This window comes from Emydura macquarii, unplaced genomic scaffold (assembly GCF_026122565.2).
Source record: "Emydura macquarii macquarii isolate MOO-44397 ecotype Brisbane River unplaced genomic scaffold, CSIRO-AGI_Emac_v2 contig_1363, whole genome shotgun sequence".
NCBI lineage: Eukaryota > Metazoa > Chordata > Testudines > Chelidae > Emydura > Emydura macquarii.
In genome coordinates, this window is record NW_027131500.1 from 16,440,283 (window position 1) to 16,456,606 (window position 16,324).

General features: G+C 38.9%; 1 protein-coding gene across 9 annotated transcripts in view; it reads right to left on the reverse strand.

Moving 5' to 3' along the window:
- The window catches only part of RAPGEF2 (Rap guanine nucleotide exchange factor 2), a 291,653-nt gene that overhangs the window by 18,085 nt on the left and 257,244 nt on the right, over positions 1-16,324 (reverse strand). For 7 of the 9 annotated variants that reach the window (XM_067551808.1, XM_067551805.1, XM_067551807.1 and 4 more), the window contains 7 exons: positions 13,245-13,402; positions 5,489-5,729; positions 4,892-5,275; positions 2,488-2,699; positions 2,260-2,383; positions 1,428-1,451; positions 145-368 (listed from right to left, as the gene is read on the reverse strand). In XM_067551808.1, coding sequence (XP_067407909.1) covers positions 145-368; positions 1,428-1,451; positions 2,260-2,383; positions 2,488-2,699; positions 4,892-5,275; positions 5,489-5,729; positions 13,245-13,402 — 1,367 coding nt within the window. The remainder of the gene's footprint in view (positions 1-144; positions 369-1,427; positions 1,452-2,259; positions 2,384-2,487; positions 2,700-4,891; positions 5,276-5,488; positions 5,730-13,244; positions 13,403-16,324) is intronic. The other 2 variants (XM_067551809.1, XM_067551806.1) reach the window with 1 other exon arrangement.

The following is a 16,324-nucleotide window of genomic DNA, read 5'->3' on the forward strand; positions in this document are numbered from 1 at the left end:
CTACTGGATGACCTCCTAGGAAGTCACAGATTTTCAGCACCCACGGATTATTATGTCCATTGTTTTCCCATTGATAGCCCAGAAGTTAGTTACATGCAGTTATAAGCAGTTATTTATAAATGCTTATTTAATGAAAATACTCACATGTGTTGGTGGCTGGCTCACACTGCAAAGACAGTGTCTGGAGGCTCTCTTCATCCATTTCCAGGTCCAAGTTAGAGAGGTACTGCTTCACTTTTCGTGCCATCTGAGCATCTTCATACAGTTTTTTGGCATTGAGAAAGGAGCTGCGACGTACCCGCTTTTTGTGTCCCCCCGTCTGTGCAACATCTAGCACCGCTGCATTTGTACTGCCCTGGCTGAGAGACCTGGAGAGAAATGGGAAAGAGGAAAAAAGTGTGTCTTACTCCAGCACACTATCACTTCATAAACTGGAAACATGCAAAAGGTTGCATGAATGTCAGTCTACGGTCAAAGCTTACATGCCTCATTCCAGTAAGTCAAACAAACAGCTATAATAGACAGAAGATGAGGATCAAGAAATCTCTTTACTTGGTTAAAAATAATGTATGTATAATTAAAATAAAGTAAGTGCCTGGAACCTAGTCTGCTCCAGCTAGGCAGTCTCCCTTCACACATCTAGAAAAGCATTCAAGCTAGCTCTCTCACATAAGCCAGCTACTGAGAAGGTTGGAGCATTAAGAAAAGCTCATGCAGCACAGCAACACTGACAGACAAATTTAAACACGTACTATCTAGAAAGTGTCTTCTACATAGTCTTAATCTAGTTTTACAAAAACTTCAATTTCAATTGTAATGAAGAAAAAAAAATCTTTTTTATTCCCTAGCTTGAATATGATGAGATTTTTGTTAAACAAATGATCAATTAGTTAATGAGTAAATAAATGTCATGCATTTTTATTTGTGTATGTATATGTAGAAGCTATCTGTTGGTTCTGATTTGTTAAAAGTAAAAAATGGAGGCTGGATTGTAGAATGAAAATGTAGTTAGTTGAGCTGTAAAAAACATGATATTTCAATTTTTAACATCTGTGGATTTCATCTTCCCTCATTTATCATCAGGCATATGGAAATTAGTTGTACATTACAGTTGTACAGCTATCCGCATTTTATTTTGGAATTTCCTTTCTAGTACAAGCCAGACTGGTTATATTAAAGTCAATGTCATTGGTATGCTAAATTAACAATCCTTTCCCAAATCACACACAAAAATATCTGTAAATAGTTTCACAGCTCATAATTTTGACCACAAAAGCAAAAGCAACATTGGATTAAACGTCTTATAAGTGCAAAAGGGTTAAAAGAAAAATGTCAAAGCATCAGAAAATTAAAGATAGCAAGTAGAAAAACAATGCAAATGGTCAGAAAAGAATGTTTGTCTGTGTGTGTTGTCTCCAACCACTTACCCCAAACTTCTCCATTTCTTCTTCCTGCAAGTGAGAGCCATGGAGAGTGAAGCATGGGTTTAGGAAGAGACAGAGAAAGATCACAAGCTCAGAAAGAAAAGACCAGACCTCAGGACAAGCAGTACTAGAAGCCCACAAACATTAAAACAGTCTTACCTCAGGCACACAATCTGATATTAAAAACTCTTCTGGTTCAAATTAAGAGAGTGCATTATGCTGTCTCTACACAAAATCAAACAGCAATCACTTCACATTCTCCTGCCCCACTGGTTTATGCTGAAGTTCAAACATTCCTTTTTGGAGTAAACTGTGAGCGATTTAGATTGTCCTATGCATCAACACTTCATTCAATAAACTTTCCTCTAATACAATATATAGTCAAAGACTATGAATCGGTGGGCTCTCATCACAGAATTGGGCAAACTAGCTGTCAATGGGAGAATATAAAACACTGTCCCTCCATGGTAAGATCTATAATTACTTTCCTTTTGAAAACTGGTTTCAAAATTTAGATGTAATACATAGTTGTATGATTACTTAGAAGTGGTACAAGGTACATCATACATCTATAATGCTGTAATACAATCAGCCATACAGAAGTCCACAATCCAATGTTGTAGCTGAAAACTCCCACTGACTTCCATGAGCATTCCACGCACGGAAAAAACATGACTGAGGCTCCACAGTAGAGAAGATAAAGTCTCATCTTTCATTATTTAATCTGCAGTGTTTCTCTTGTTAACTGGGGAGGGGCACTAGGAATTACTAATTTTATTATTCATACTCAATTTTTTGTCTCAATCAACTGAAGCTCTGCTGAAGACAAACCTACCTAGTCCTGAACATTACAGCAGGATCCATGTTAACAGAAGCCATTCGACCAACATGGCGAATTTCTTTTGCAATCATTCTCAGCTTCTCAAAATTGACCAAGCCTTCCACTTTTGAGTCATTTCCTATATTCGGTAAAAAGAAGACAAGTAAATAGTGATGGCATCAGCAAGTAGCCTGCAAAATCCACTTTCCATGGAGGTAAAGAACCAAGCTGTTTTGCATTTACCTTCATGAAGGAACGTAAGATCCTTTTTGATAACAGGGAAGAGTGGAATAATGGGAGGTTGTAGGTTTTGGCTGTTCAGGACGTTACGATATTTTGCCATGTTCCTAGATGGATCAAACAAGTCTTGAAGATCTTGAAACAGCTTCTCATATTTGCTTGGAAGTTTTTCCCAAGTAGTGCGGAGCCTTGCCACAGGTGCCAAATTCAGGCCACTGAAAACAGTTCAAAAAGAGTTTGGTTTTCTATATCCAATTAAAAAAGGACTATGCAAACCTAATAGAAAGAAAACTGCAACACCCAAATATAAAATATTATATAGTTTGTGTAGTAGAAATATCATATGCTATATCAGGCAAAGTGATGTAGTAAAGCAATCAAGTGCAAATATCAGTATGCAAAAACTGCCTTTTGAAAAGATGGATTATAAAATCTATACAATACATCTGTTATGATTCTGAAAATGTCTCGTTTAAAGGTACGGATTTTATATCAACTATAATGACTGATGGAATCTATACAATGCAATATACCCAGATAAAACAGGCAATACCTGTGAATTGAGGGACGCAAGTAGGGATTATGGCTGAATTGGTATCTGCCTCCTCAACTGAGGAGTTGTCTACCCTTTACTACGGAAGTTTACAATCTATAGGTATATCTGGACCCACAGTTGCTCCTGGATGTCAGTGACCAGGGATGCTTTTTCCTCCAATCTATACCTGATAATAGTGCTAGGATCATTTCCTTTGCCACAGTCCATGTGCCATGTCACCTCCAGATGGAATTGCTGAAATAGACTCTATATTTAAAGATATTCAGAAGCTGCAGCTGGCTGAAAAAAAACTATGATCCACTCCCTTAGTGCTGTTGGTAAAGGGAGTATTTTTCACCAATGCTCCTGACTAGCTATTCATTTCTGGCTGCAAAGGAGGTATTGATATCAATCTATAAAGCCAGCTATTGTTCAAGTCCTAACTCACGACAGGCTGCCTCTCACCCCATACTCCGAAGCAGCAGTTAAACTCAGATGAAGCGGCTGAGCTAAATCTCCAGATTTAAATGACTCAGGGCTGCTCTAGCCAGGGTGTTTGATTTTGAAGAATTTTCTTCCCCATCTAATCTGATGGGGCTCAAATCCACTAACCTTCAGCACAAGTGGCAGAGTTAATTTTCCCCCTCTTTAAACAAAGACTTTTGCCTGAGAGAGTGATAATGATGTATTCCACTAGCCTTCTTTTATGGCATGTGATATTTACATTTCTATTTTTATAGTCTTTTATATTTTTATTTCCACAACCTGAGATATTCTGAAGGGTGTGAATGTGTTTAAGTATTTCTTTAATATAGGTACTTAACATTTTCTACTTTTTCATTCTGTAATTTAAAATTAGATTAATTTAGGGATTTTTAAAAAAATTAAAATACTTTAATCTGAGGCATTTTACACCAAATTTCTCCCAGGTGGATTTTCTGTACATGAAATACAAACCTTTGGAGAATAGACAACAGTAATCCTAATTCAAAGAACTGCATTCTTATTGCTTCTATTGCTCTCTTCTGTGCCACGTATGGTAGATAATAGATAGGAGATGATACTCTCCCACTGGGAACAATTTTTCTTTTGCCAACAGTCTAACTATCTGATATTACAGAACTACAATCAGTAATATGTCAAGACTCAATAAATGCAGGATACGGAGCACCTTCTATGAGGTAATGCACACCCTTAACTCCCATAGGAAAACAGGGGTCGAGGTCAAATAGCACTTCACCAGAGGCACTCAATATCTTGTAAGGATCAGGCACCAACACAGTGGCAAAAAAATACCACAAACCACCTGCTTTCTTATAACTGCAAATTCTTTTTACTATTCACCCTCCCCTATTACCTTTCCCACAGGCACAACCACAGGAGTGGAACAGGGGGTATATCTGACTCACTTTCTTACAATCTTTTGATATCCCTCTTCCATGCAGCTGCCGGACTTATTCGCACTTCTGCAGCCTCCTAACTTTAATTTTTTTCTAAGTTTGACTATCTCTGGCTTTGACATCCTTCTCAAACTTCTCTCAGTCTGATCTCCTTCCTCCCACACCACAAAACTTCTGTATTCCTCTAGTCTCAATTTTTATAAAGGTGGTAGGATTCCAAAGATTATTTCAACAAACATATTTTAGTGTCAGAATATAAGATTCTTAGGGGGGAAAAAACCTCTCTGCCTATCTTTTTTTAGGATTGTCCAAAGCTGAGGTTAATAGTATTAGTCAGCTCCCTTTCTGTTTAATGCAAGTTTCTATTCAGTTTGACATATTACTCCTGAGCAGAGTAACCTGAACCGAATTCATTCTCTCTCTATTGCTCTCTCTCTCTCTCTCACACACACACTCCCCTTCCCCTATTTACCTGATAATTGCAAACATGGAGTTGAAGTTCTTGCATTCCCTGCAGTGCAGTGCTATCTTAATGAAATGTTTAATTATCTTCATTCTTTTTAGCTGGTTGGTTTCTCTCAGAATCTCAGATGCTACCCAAAATGTTTCTTGGTTTATCACTTCTTCAAACTTTTTCAAGTTCGCACAACTGGTTTTACATTTGAGTTTAAACAGATCATCTATGTACTCTGTGGGCTCAATGTTACGAAACAATTCAAAGTTTCGCATGGAGAGCTGAGCAGCCATCTCAACAGTACTGAGCTGCAGTAGGGAAATTTGACTTTCCCGCAGTAACTCCTGAGCATCTTCATCTGAACACAACGTCTCTGTCTCCATGTTGTTTTTCAGATAATACCTATAAAAATCAAATTCCAGAAGAAAATTGATAGATAAGATCATCATTTATTAGAGAAAAGTTACAGACTGAAATTAATGTATATGTTCTAACTAGCTTAGAATTGTAACCTTGAAGTTGTATTGAAATATTTTTGGGAAGAAAACAGACTGTCACAAGTTTGCAGATACCCACATGCTAATTAAACTGACATAGTATAAACCATAGTCTCACCTGCCACTTAGCTGTATCCTATCAGCAAGCTTGGATAGCTGATCTGGAAGCCTCCTTTGCTTGATTACACCCTCTGGAGTGACAGAGACTTCACACAAAGAATATGCATCAGGAGTGGCAGTTACAGCAAACTCTCTGATTGCCTGAATAACCACTTCCTTTGCCGTTGTGTCCTTACTGATCATAATGTAACGACTTTGCTGGTCTGCTTTGAAAACCCTCAGAACTTGATCTGGTAACTCTGAAGAAGAAAAAAAAAAAACCACAAATACTATTTGGTAAGCAACTTACAAAGCATGTCAAAGAACAATACAAGTGATGCCACCACAGGAGCATATCTGCACAGTTACTTCTGACATCAGTGTCACTGTGTTTTCATTCTTCCCCCCTTTCCTCTCCTGAAATTGTTTTACAGGATATTGCTCCCAACTGATATGCATTTGATGGGTCTAACCTGAATTTGGACCCAGAAACCTGATTGACAAGAGACCATTTGAAACCTACTAATATGGCAGAGTGTCGCAGGCTTAAGGACTCACTTATGGAACCTTTAAAATATTAGATAAGTGAGATCTGCACAAGATTTTGTGGCTGTCAGAGATTGATTTGGGCCCACGACAGAGGGTAAACCAGGCAGCTTAGAAGTCTGGGTTTCTCTGGTCTATAAAACAGAACTGCCCCCAGTCTGGATGACATGACACCTTTAAATAGGCTCTTCATCAAGACAGAAGAACCAGCTCCCCATCCCAAGTCCTCAGCTCTTATACTGAGAGCCCAAAGAGACTGCTTTGGAGTCAAGTCCAACACTGAAGACAAGACTGGATTCCCAAGGGCAACCACTAGAAGAATAAACCACTATGTAGTGCCTGGAAAATGTATATACTGAAGACCAAGCTACAGCTTTTCAAATTTCAACAACAGGAATGTTTTTCAATAATGCCACAGAGAGAGACCTTGTAGGATGGATTAATACCCTGTGATAACAAGGAATATATCCAGAAATCCATCTGGAAAGCATTTAGATGGAGATTGTGGATCCTTTGGACTGGTCAGCAGTTGCTATGATAGTCTTGGAGATTTTCTGAATGGTTGGGTTCTATCCAGATAAAAGGCCCTCATCCTCCTGATGTCCAGGATACAGAAGGCAGCATCCTTTGTCAAGGTGTTTCTGATCCTTATGATAAGGTGTGGATTTTGTGTGCTTCTGTTCACAGCTTCCACAGCTGAAGAATTAGATGCAGGATGGGAAAATAAAAATTCCAAGTCCTTGGTTTGCCAGGGTCCAATAGGGCCTCATTAATTGGCAAGGCAACAAGAGCTGAAAATAACCACTGAAGAACATCCAGGAGATTGACTGCAACTAACTTCCTCTAAGGGGATCAGTAATGCAATCTATTGCATTAAGTCCTGGAATTATTTGAAATCATCAGCCAGAAAAGGTGGAAGCAGCATAACCGCCTGGTTTGAAAGACATTAATTTGCAGTATAGCTTTCTCATCTGTTCTGGCCTCCTGTTCTCTCAAGGGATTCCTGCACTTGAGATACTGGAGAAGGGATAGATGAAGTAGAAGAATGTCTCTTTCTGTGGTCCCCATGTGAAAGACTAGGAACTCGTGAGCATTGCTGTCAACCTGCAGCCCAAGGATCCCAATCTGGCCACTGAGGGGATCAATAAGGTATGGGAGGTGGTATCCAATGGTGTTAGAACCAGTGCAAATAGCTGTGGCTTCGTCCCGGGTGTAACTATTCTCTCCACAAAACAGTCAGTAGGGAAGACCCTTTGGTAAGTAGAGGAATCTTGCATTGAAATTTGAGAGTCTGAAGAAAACTCCTCCTTATCTAAAGGAGGAACTCTGCCACTCTGAGGGTATTGGATGATCGGATGTCACTCTCGGTACTCACAGATGTTTGGTACTCACTAGCAGGGGAGACTCCGGTTTATCTGAAACTAATAAGAACCTGGAGTACCTGAATGTCTGTGCTCTCAGGTGGGTTGGCAGGGGGCAAGATTCCAGTCAGTGCTGAGGGCATAGACTACTTTGGTAAGTCTTATCTGACAAAAGTAGATGGTACCAATGAAGATGGCTTGGGAGAAGCAGAGGAAGTACAAGGAGTGCAGTAACCAGAGTCCTTCGAGATGTATATCCCTAGGAGTGCTCCACTTCAGGTGTTCTTACACCGCATGTAGTATCCAGTGGGATGAGGGGTCTCTAATGAGGAGGACACCAAGGCTTTTTCAAAGCAGACTCTTTATGAGGCAAATGAGTCCTCTTCTATGAGTCTTCCCAGAGTTTTCCAAGGATAACTCCCAAGTAAGCATAGGTGAGTGTGCAGATGTTAATGAGGAACTATTTCACAGGCCGATGGCTGGGGTGGGGGGAGTGGTGGTGAAAGGGCCGGGGAGGAGGTCGGGGGGGTCTCCTAGCCTGGATCTGAGGCCAGATGGAGACAATACTTCTTCATTAACTGCTTAAGTTTTATCCCCTGATTCTTCCTGGCTCTACTTTTAAAAACTGAGCAGATGATGCATATTCCCTCAAAAGTGTAAGTCCCCCAAGCAGCAGACACACCGGGAAAGCCCATCATTCATCAGGATAGCTTCCCAGCAAATAAGGCAACATTTGAAACTGGGACATTCTGGCATACCCTGGGACAACTGGCATCTTGAAAGAAACTCCAACTCCCCCACAAAATAAGATTAAAGGAAAGGAGAGAAAGGAAATTAAGATGAAAGACAGGCTTCAAACAGTAAAGTGGGCACACTAGCACTGTCTCAGGCTAACGCAATTGAGAAGGAACTGTGGGCTGTTCACCCCATGCAGCCCCATCTGTCCTTGGTGTGGGGCATGAGGTTGGCCGAACAGGTACTACCACAAAAAAATCTCTGATCGAAGGCTCATGGAGTGTAAACACACCAGAAGTGGAGCACCCACAGAGATACTATTCAAAGAATTGGCCAGTTACCTGTGCAAACAGATTTGCACGGACAGTTGTAGTAATATGAATGCAATTTGTGCTTAGCTTTTTAAAAATCAGCCCTTTTCCCTTACTATGTTAAATATATAAAACCAAACAACATATATAACATTTATGAATTGAGACTAGCAACTTCATTAATTTTTCATGACAATGTTTTATAATTAGGAATTGAATACATTCATGGGAAACAGGAATAAATCATTCAGCACTCAAATATTTATAAGGTATTATTGTTTAAATAGCTGATAATACAATGGTTGTAATGGGAATTTTATTACTTTTTAAAAATGAAAGAGAGACTTCCAAGCTAAAACCTTGGATTTGAATATCTCTATAAACTTGATGGGGGATTGAATCTGGATATGAAGATGAACCCACATTTTATGATTCTGGCAATCTCCAGGAAAAAACAGAATATAAAAAGCAAAACTGAATATTTTGCAGCTCTTCGCCATTGGACTTACAATAAGGGCACAACTGTCCTGTCTCTCCAAGGTATTTTTCATGATAAAGATAAGCATGTTCACTCTAATCTTTTAACTGCCTGGGGAAGTTAATATATTTTTCAGAGGTAAATAAGCTTTGATATTTGTGTGTGTCATGGATTTAAATTCCTGTTCTGTTTTTCATCAAAGTAAGAAGAGGTGCAATTTGTACTTTTATTCTGAAGGACATAAGGGGCATATGAACAACATGAAAACAGAAAGCAAGGAGAAGTCTCCTGGATCTACTGCCAAGACTAATACTTAAATAGACTGAAACAGATAAACCAGCTGTTAGACAAAAACATTTTCTTTGAAGAAAAGGAATCTTATTTGGCAGCAATTCACAGAACAAGGGAATTCACTACTAAACCTGAATGTGCATTACATGTTTATTTCGTACAAGAAATACAAAAACACATATGTATTCATCAACAGAAGTGTTGAGATAAAAAACAAATATTACAGAATGTTTTCCCACTACTGCAGTATGTTACCAAAGCAGTCAGTTTAGGAAACATGAGAGTTAATCTCTGTCATACATGTCTTATTTTATATAGTGATATGCAGTGATCACTACTGGGATTTGCACATTTATTCACTATTTTAAAACTTGAAGAACAGCAATGAAAAATATTAAAGCTGACTGAGTACCTCATAATTTACATATTTATTGGAGTACATTTAGGCCCATTTTCAGTCATTTCCCTGAATTTCAAATCCCATCTAAAATGATTTGGTAATGCCTTTATGTACCATATTTCTTAGCCTATTTTAAAAATTAATGTGTGATAATCAAAAGAGAGCACTTCTCCTTGCTATGCCAAATATTCAGGTATCCTAGACAAACTGCAAGCTCACTTTGCCTTTCCCTGGAGAATGAGGGTCCTTATGCTTTACACATTACTACCTATTAGGAAAGAAAAACAAGCAGGAAAAGGAAAAGAAAATGCTCACCATTTACAGTAGGGAAGAAACCTAAAATAAACATTTATGAAAACAAAACAGAAATGCTCAACCATTGGACTATGTGCCACTGCAAACTCAAGTCCTGGTGAGAGTCCACTGATTGCACTAACAGACCCATCTTGCTCAAGATGAAGGTAACCTGTTCTTTAGGATTGGTACTTTTTCACCATCCTGACTACTACATGCCATAGCATCACCTTTAAGCTGTTTCTTATTGTCTTCTTGAGGTCTTTTCCAGTCCTACGATACTATGATTCTATGACACAGCTAAAATACTTGTGCAGGCTCTCTTTACCTCATGTCATAGAATCATAGCAGATTAGGGTTGGAAGCGACCTCAGCTGCTTGTCTTCATTTTCAAGGCCGTTCATGGCCTAGCCCCATATTCCTATCATCTCTCATTCACTATCAAAACATCAACTCCCGCCTCCAATTGCTCATGATGCCAGCCTCCATTGCCCACTGTAGTTTTTTCCATGCTACCCCTGTCACTTGTAAATTCTCCATAAATATCAGCAAAGCTACCTCATCTTCCCCCAAATCCCTCCTTAAAACTCTCCTCTTCCATGATGCCTATAAAAATCTTCACAATGGTTAGGCCACTGGTTAGGCCACTACGTATCATGACTACTAATACTGTCTCAATGTTTTCAGGTATTCTTCTGTCTATATTTATATGTTGTCTCGTTTAATACGGAGATTGTAAACTTTTGGGAGTCGGGGATTATCTATATTCTATCTTTGTACAGTGCCAAGCACAATGGTTCATGACTTGCGTTCCTAGATTCTACAATAATATGACCACCACCCATGCTCACTTTGACCACAAGCTTTTCATGTCCAATACAAGTCTGAACATCTTCTAAGCAGTATCGCATCCTATATAAAAAGCCTATAGGGTTTTGAGATTAAAAAAATGCAATCTAGAGCTGATCTTGATCCAAAGCCTCAGATCCAAACAATCCTGAACTTCAAGGAAGTTCAGATCCAGAATTCAACAATGCAGATGTAATTATCTGTATGATGGAACAAACCAATGTCTCAGATCTTAACATCCCAAACTGTGGTTAGGTCCCAAGTCCATCTCTAGTTAACACCATATTGAAAACTAAATCTCCTTTCATGCATTTAGAAGGTACTATTATTGATGAATCCACTAAAATGTAGTTTTAGGTTAAGGTGAGAGAAAGAGTGTATGTCCCTGGGAAACTGCATTCAAGATCTCGTTGTCTGATTCCTTTGTCATAAGTTCAAAATGCCATTCCAGTTTCCTTTCCTCCATCCGCTCACAGAAGGATTGCATGCAGGGGTGTGCCCAGAAATTTAACTTTGACCCGTTCTGGAAGGGCACTTCTGTGCCCCCTGCCTCTGCCATCCTGGGAGGAACTCATTCTTCCCCACCAGCCTGGCAGTGGCCCTGGAAGGAGCTCACCTTTCCACCCCCTGCGCGCCACCCCATGAGCCCAGGACAAAGGAGTTGTGTCCCCAACAATTACTGGGGGGACCCTTGTGCATGCCCTTGGTTGCATGTGAGCAAAGTCAATGGATTAGCATCATGGTTGCCAGGGGAACAGTTGCATTCATATAATGAGATGTTTCATAAGATTATTTTTAAAAATGAAGCATGCCTTCTTATTTTTACTACTTGAGAACTTTTACAATTTTTTTCCATCTTTCCCAGAAAGAAATTGAACTGGAGTAGTGGGAAAACCAATCTCTTATGGATAATAGTCCAGTCTACTTGGAGTGTCTGTCTGAAGGTAAAGGGAGACACTAAAGGTGATTCACCATTAAAAATCATAACATCCTCTTGAATGTCAATAGAATGCAGCCAAGATAACAAAAGTTTTATGGTGATTTGAACATTTAAAAATAAATTGCTGTTTTAAAAAAAACACCCAAAAACCCTACACAAAGCAGGATATAAAATAAACTAATTGCTGCAGTCTTCAAGCTTATAGAACCCATGTTTTATTTCCCTGAAGACAACCCTTCCAAAACATTGGTTTTCAAAGCTTACTTTAGCAAATAGTTTTATGTTCCATCCTGAAGCATAGTCCCCTAAAGCCTTAAAGGATGGCAACTCCACTAGGCTTTCCCTTTCCATTCCAGTGCATTCAATTTTCTGAAAATCTCCTCTATCCCCATCTTTTATTTAGTCCAAGGTAACATCCACATTTAAAACTGAAATCATTCAATGGCTTGTGTCTATAACCCAAACATTCCTAAAACCCTCAAGATCTCTGATCTAGTTGGAGGGGTTCTGTTTTTTGCTTGTGGGTTTTTTTTTAAGTTGTCTAGGAAAAAAGCTAAATTGTTTTAAAACCATTTGAAGTGTAATTTGACAAGCTTTATTATAATAAAATAAATTACCAAGTAGCAGGCTACGCATGGTTTTACTGGAAAGCAGTAATTACTTAATATGTTTTCCCAAAAATTACTGAGGTGCTGTTATAATGCTAAAGCTAGAGCATCATTCCACTGTTCAAGTCACATTTATCATATCTAAGACAAGACTACATGAATACCGACTTTCTTTTTTAAAAACTTTCCTTAGCTCTTCATATAGACGAAGCAGGTTGAGAATTGTGCTAGCTTCCATTTTGCTACATGGAATTTGTTTGATGTCTATGAGCCACACATTGTTATCATTAATATAGGCTGGGAACCTAAAGATTCATTGTGCTAGGTGCTAAATATACACAAAGTAAGAGAGAGACTGTGCTCCAGAGAGCTTACTATCTAAAGAGACAAGGCAGAGCAAGATTGGGAGATTGTCCCCAATCTGAAGATGAGGAAGTGAAGCAGAGAGATATTAAGTGACTTGTCCAAGGTCACACACAAAGTCTGTGGCAAAATCAAGAATTGAATCCCAAATCTCTGGACTCCTAGTGCTAACTTCAAGACCATCTTTCCTCTTTAATTAATTTATTACAGTCTACTTTAGTATATGGTTTATGTGTGATATTTTAGATTATTGCAGCCTTGTTCATTGCCTATCAGCTATGTTTTTGTGGCTACAGGATATATTAGAATACACCATGTACCTGACGTTTACATTAATCAAAAATATATTTTATCTTGAATTACAGACAATACATTCCACATACACCAAAAATATATACATACATATTTGCCTGTAGGTGAAATAAACTGGGGCAATGCTACAAGAAAGAACTGTATATTAATACACTACATGATCAATCTGTAAGTTAGAACACACGTTATTAATATATATGATGGGCAGATCCAGAACATGGAGAGCCTAAAAGTAAAACTTCATTAGAGGAAAATTAGAGATAAGAGCAAAAATAATTGATGCTCACCTGGAGTAGTATTGAAGTCTAAGATGCGGTGATGTGACTGCAGTAAATCTGGATTACTAGATGACAGGGTTCCACTGACAGGTAAAGCAGGAGGAATGTGTTTGGTCTGTCTCAATCCTACAATGCTGTCATCCTGCGACTGGCCAATTCCAATGTCACTGTGCCAAGGGGTAATGAGAAAATAAGAAATTTCAGAACTTACGTTCAAAGCTTTTGTTATAGCTACAGTAATTTGCTATTTAAAAATCAACAGTTCTGAAAAAGCTGTAGCTATCTTACAGTTTCTCTATGGTGCTTTTATTCACAGTATCCAAGTGCTATACAACAATTAAATTAATCTGCTTACCAATAATCATTGAGGAGTCTACTCTTTGCCCTTCTTAGCTCTAGGAAAACTGCTAGTTTTGTTATCACAGCGCTTTAGTCAGGGTGGAGAAGATTTATTGAAAGGGGGGGAACATCAGTGCTCTCTAAAACCAATCAGTCTTTGGCTCAGTCTAATCTCTTGTAATTCATTCCATAAAAGATCCCCTCATCCCAGAACAATATTTCTCCAGCCCTCAGGCACTTTATCTTTTGTGAACTGCATTGTCCCAGAGGAGCACAATAGTGTTGGCAGGTCATAGATGGAGAGAGGTCATCGGATGATAGGTACTACTGATGGCTTTGAGTGCAGGAGCAAGGCCCTAATTGGCAATGGAAACAAATCTGAGCCAGAGGGTGTAGAAGCAAGGATAAATATTGTCTTGATGAGGACCCAAGCTGATGTGTTTACCTAAAGGGATGTAGCTGAGAACTTCAAATACAACATTTTGCTGGGCAAACTTTGAATGTTTAATGACAACCGCTGAAGCAGTTGGAAATATTTTTAAAATTTAATCACCAAAAGACAAGTTTTTCAACAGTGAATGCCTAACATCAGACTCCTAAATCCATACTAGGTTCCAAAATAAGTAAGTCAGAACTAGGACTTCAACACAAGCTGCTGGATGTCCAACAAACCTTTGAAAACCAGGCCACTTAATTAAGTACCTCAGTACGTATGGACTTAGGCACTCCTTTTTTAAAATCTTGGCCAATCTGTCAGTCAAATAGAAAATCACATGGATACCATCTGACGCATTTGCCTCTTATCTATTAATTAAATTTTCATTTAGAGTTGCCATAGAACATTTAGCCAGGTCTATGTTGTGCTTACAGCAGCAGTGCGTTGTCCAGTGCACATAAGCTCCACTTTCTTATTGCTAGTGCTGTACTCTTCCTAACTCTGGAAAGCTGCTTGGTCAGCGGATGAATGAAGAAAAAACCTGGCACTACAGAATAGTGCAGTACTCAAGAGCAGACTGATACTGATTACAATGACCCTATCCAACCCTGTAGTCTGGTGGTTACAGTGAGAGAGAAGGAAAAGCTGAGTTTGGATGGACTGAAAAATCACTTTCCAAATGCAAAAAATATTAGTCATCTAAAAAGTTATTGAAAATGTACTTTTTCAAAGTCAGGTTGAATTCATATGTACAAATTAATTTTAAGAAACAAAGACTCTGAAAACTGTTTTTGGATGTCCTAAGGTATAAAGCCACTCCACCTTCTGCTTTGATCCTAACACATCACAGAAGTTAAGCAGGATCCAGCCACATTAGTATTTCGATGAGGTATCTTCACCCAAAGCCTGGAGTACTGTAAGATGTGCTGTCTACTGAATACTATCACCACATCTTTCCCCTAAGCCACACTCAAGAACATTTGGTTGGCTGATAGCAGATATCTGTGCTGATGGATGTGCTGTCTTTCGAGTGCTAAATCCAAGAATGCAATCACTTCTGCAGATGATAATTTCCCACAGTACTTTTCAAAGGAGCCGAGGTGTTAACATCAGTGTTTTGGCTAAATTCATACTGTGGTAATGACACTCTGCCTGCCTAAATGCCTCTTGCAGTTTCAATTAAACGCTGCATTCATTTTTACTTCCTGTAAACCGTTTAGTTTTAGGCTATGTCTGCATTACCACTTATGTTGGTATAACTTATGATTCCCCCCCCCGAGCAACACAAGTTACACCGATATGAGAGCTGTTGTGGACAACGCTATGTCAGCGGGAGAGCTTCTCCTGCCAACGTGGCTTCCACCACTCATTGGGGGTGATTTAATTATTGACAGTAGAGCTCTCTCCCGTTGACAGAGCAGCTACACAGGAGATCTTACAGTGGCACAGCTGCATCGGCACAGCGGTGCTGCTGTAACCTCTCTAGTGCAGACATGGCCTTACCATATATTGTTAAACTGATGCTGTGTTCCACATCAGAAGTGGTTTCACTTTGGAGGCTATTGATCTTAACTGTGGTGTTGTGAGAATTAAATAGGTAATATTTCTAAAGTGATTTTAGAGTCTCATATGAAAGGTTAAACACAAGCAAAAGTATTTACTTTCTTTAAAGAGCCTGAACTGATTTTTTTTTTTTTTAAATTACATCCAGACTTCGATGAGATTTGAACTGTTGTAAACAAGAAGTAAAAACAGACCTATAAATGGCAGTACTGCAAAATCCTGGGTCCCCACTGTTGTGCAAAGTATTTTATTTGGGTAAAGTACTGGGAGGGAGGCTGTGGCTTGAGGGGAAAAACTAAATCAATTCCCATTACTTTCATTGTGCACTGAAATACTATTAATTTAACAAGACACGACAACTGGGGGAGTGCACATGTGCTGCTTGGATAACAAAGAAGGTAAAGAAGTCTTTAAATATACACTTTCTTACCTTTAAGTGGTAATGTACCATTTAATAAACATAGGCAAAGGAAATGCTTCAGTAATTTTTATTTGTGGTTTTTCAAAATAGCAAGTGAAGAGTCTAAGTGCCCAGTGACAGTGTAATGCTGTTAATTATTAAGATATCGAAACTAGAGGCTTCCAGGAAATGGAGAACATACATGCTGGAAAGGCTCTACCCACTCAACTCTACATGGAGATCACACTAACAAAAAAAATTGAAATGTCAATGGATTTTGGGAACATACATTGCTAAACATAACAGAGGTATTAAGGCTAGCAAAGGGAAAGAGATTTTAGATCAACCGTA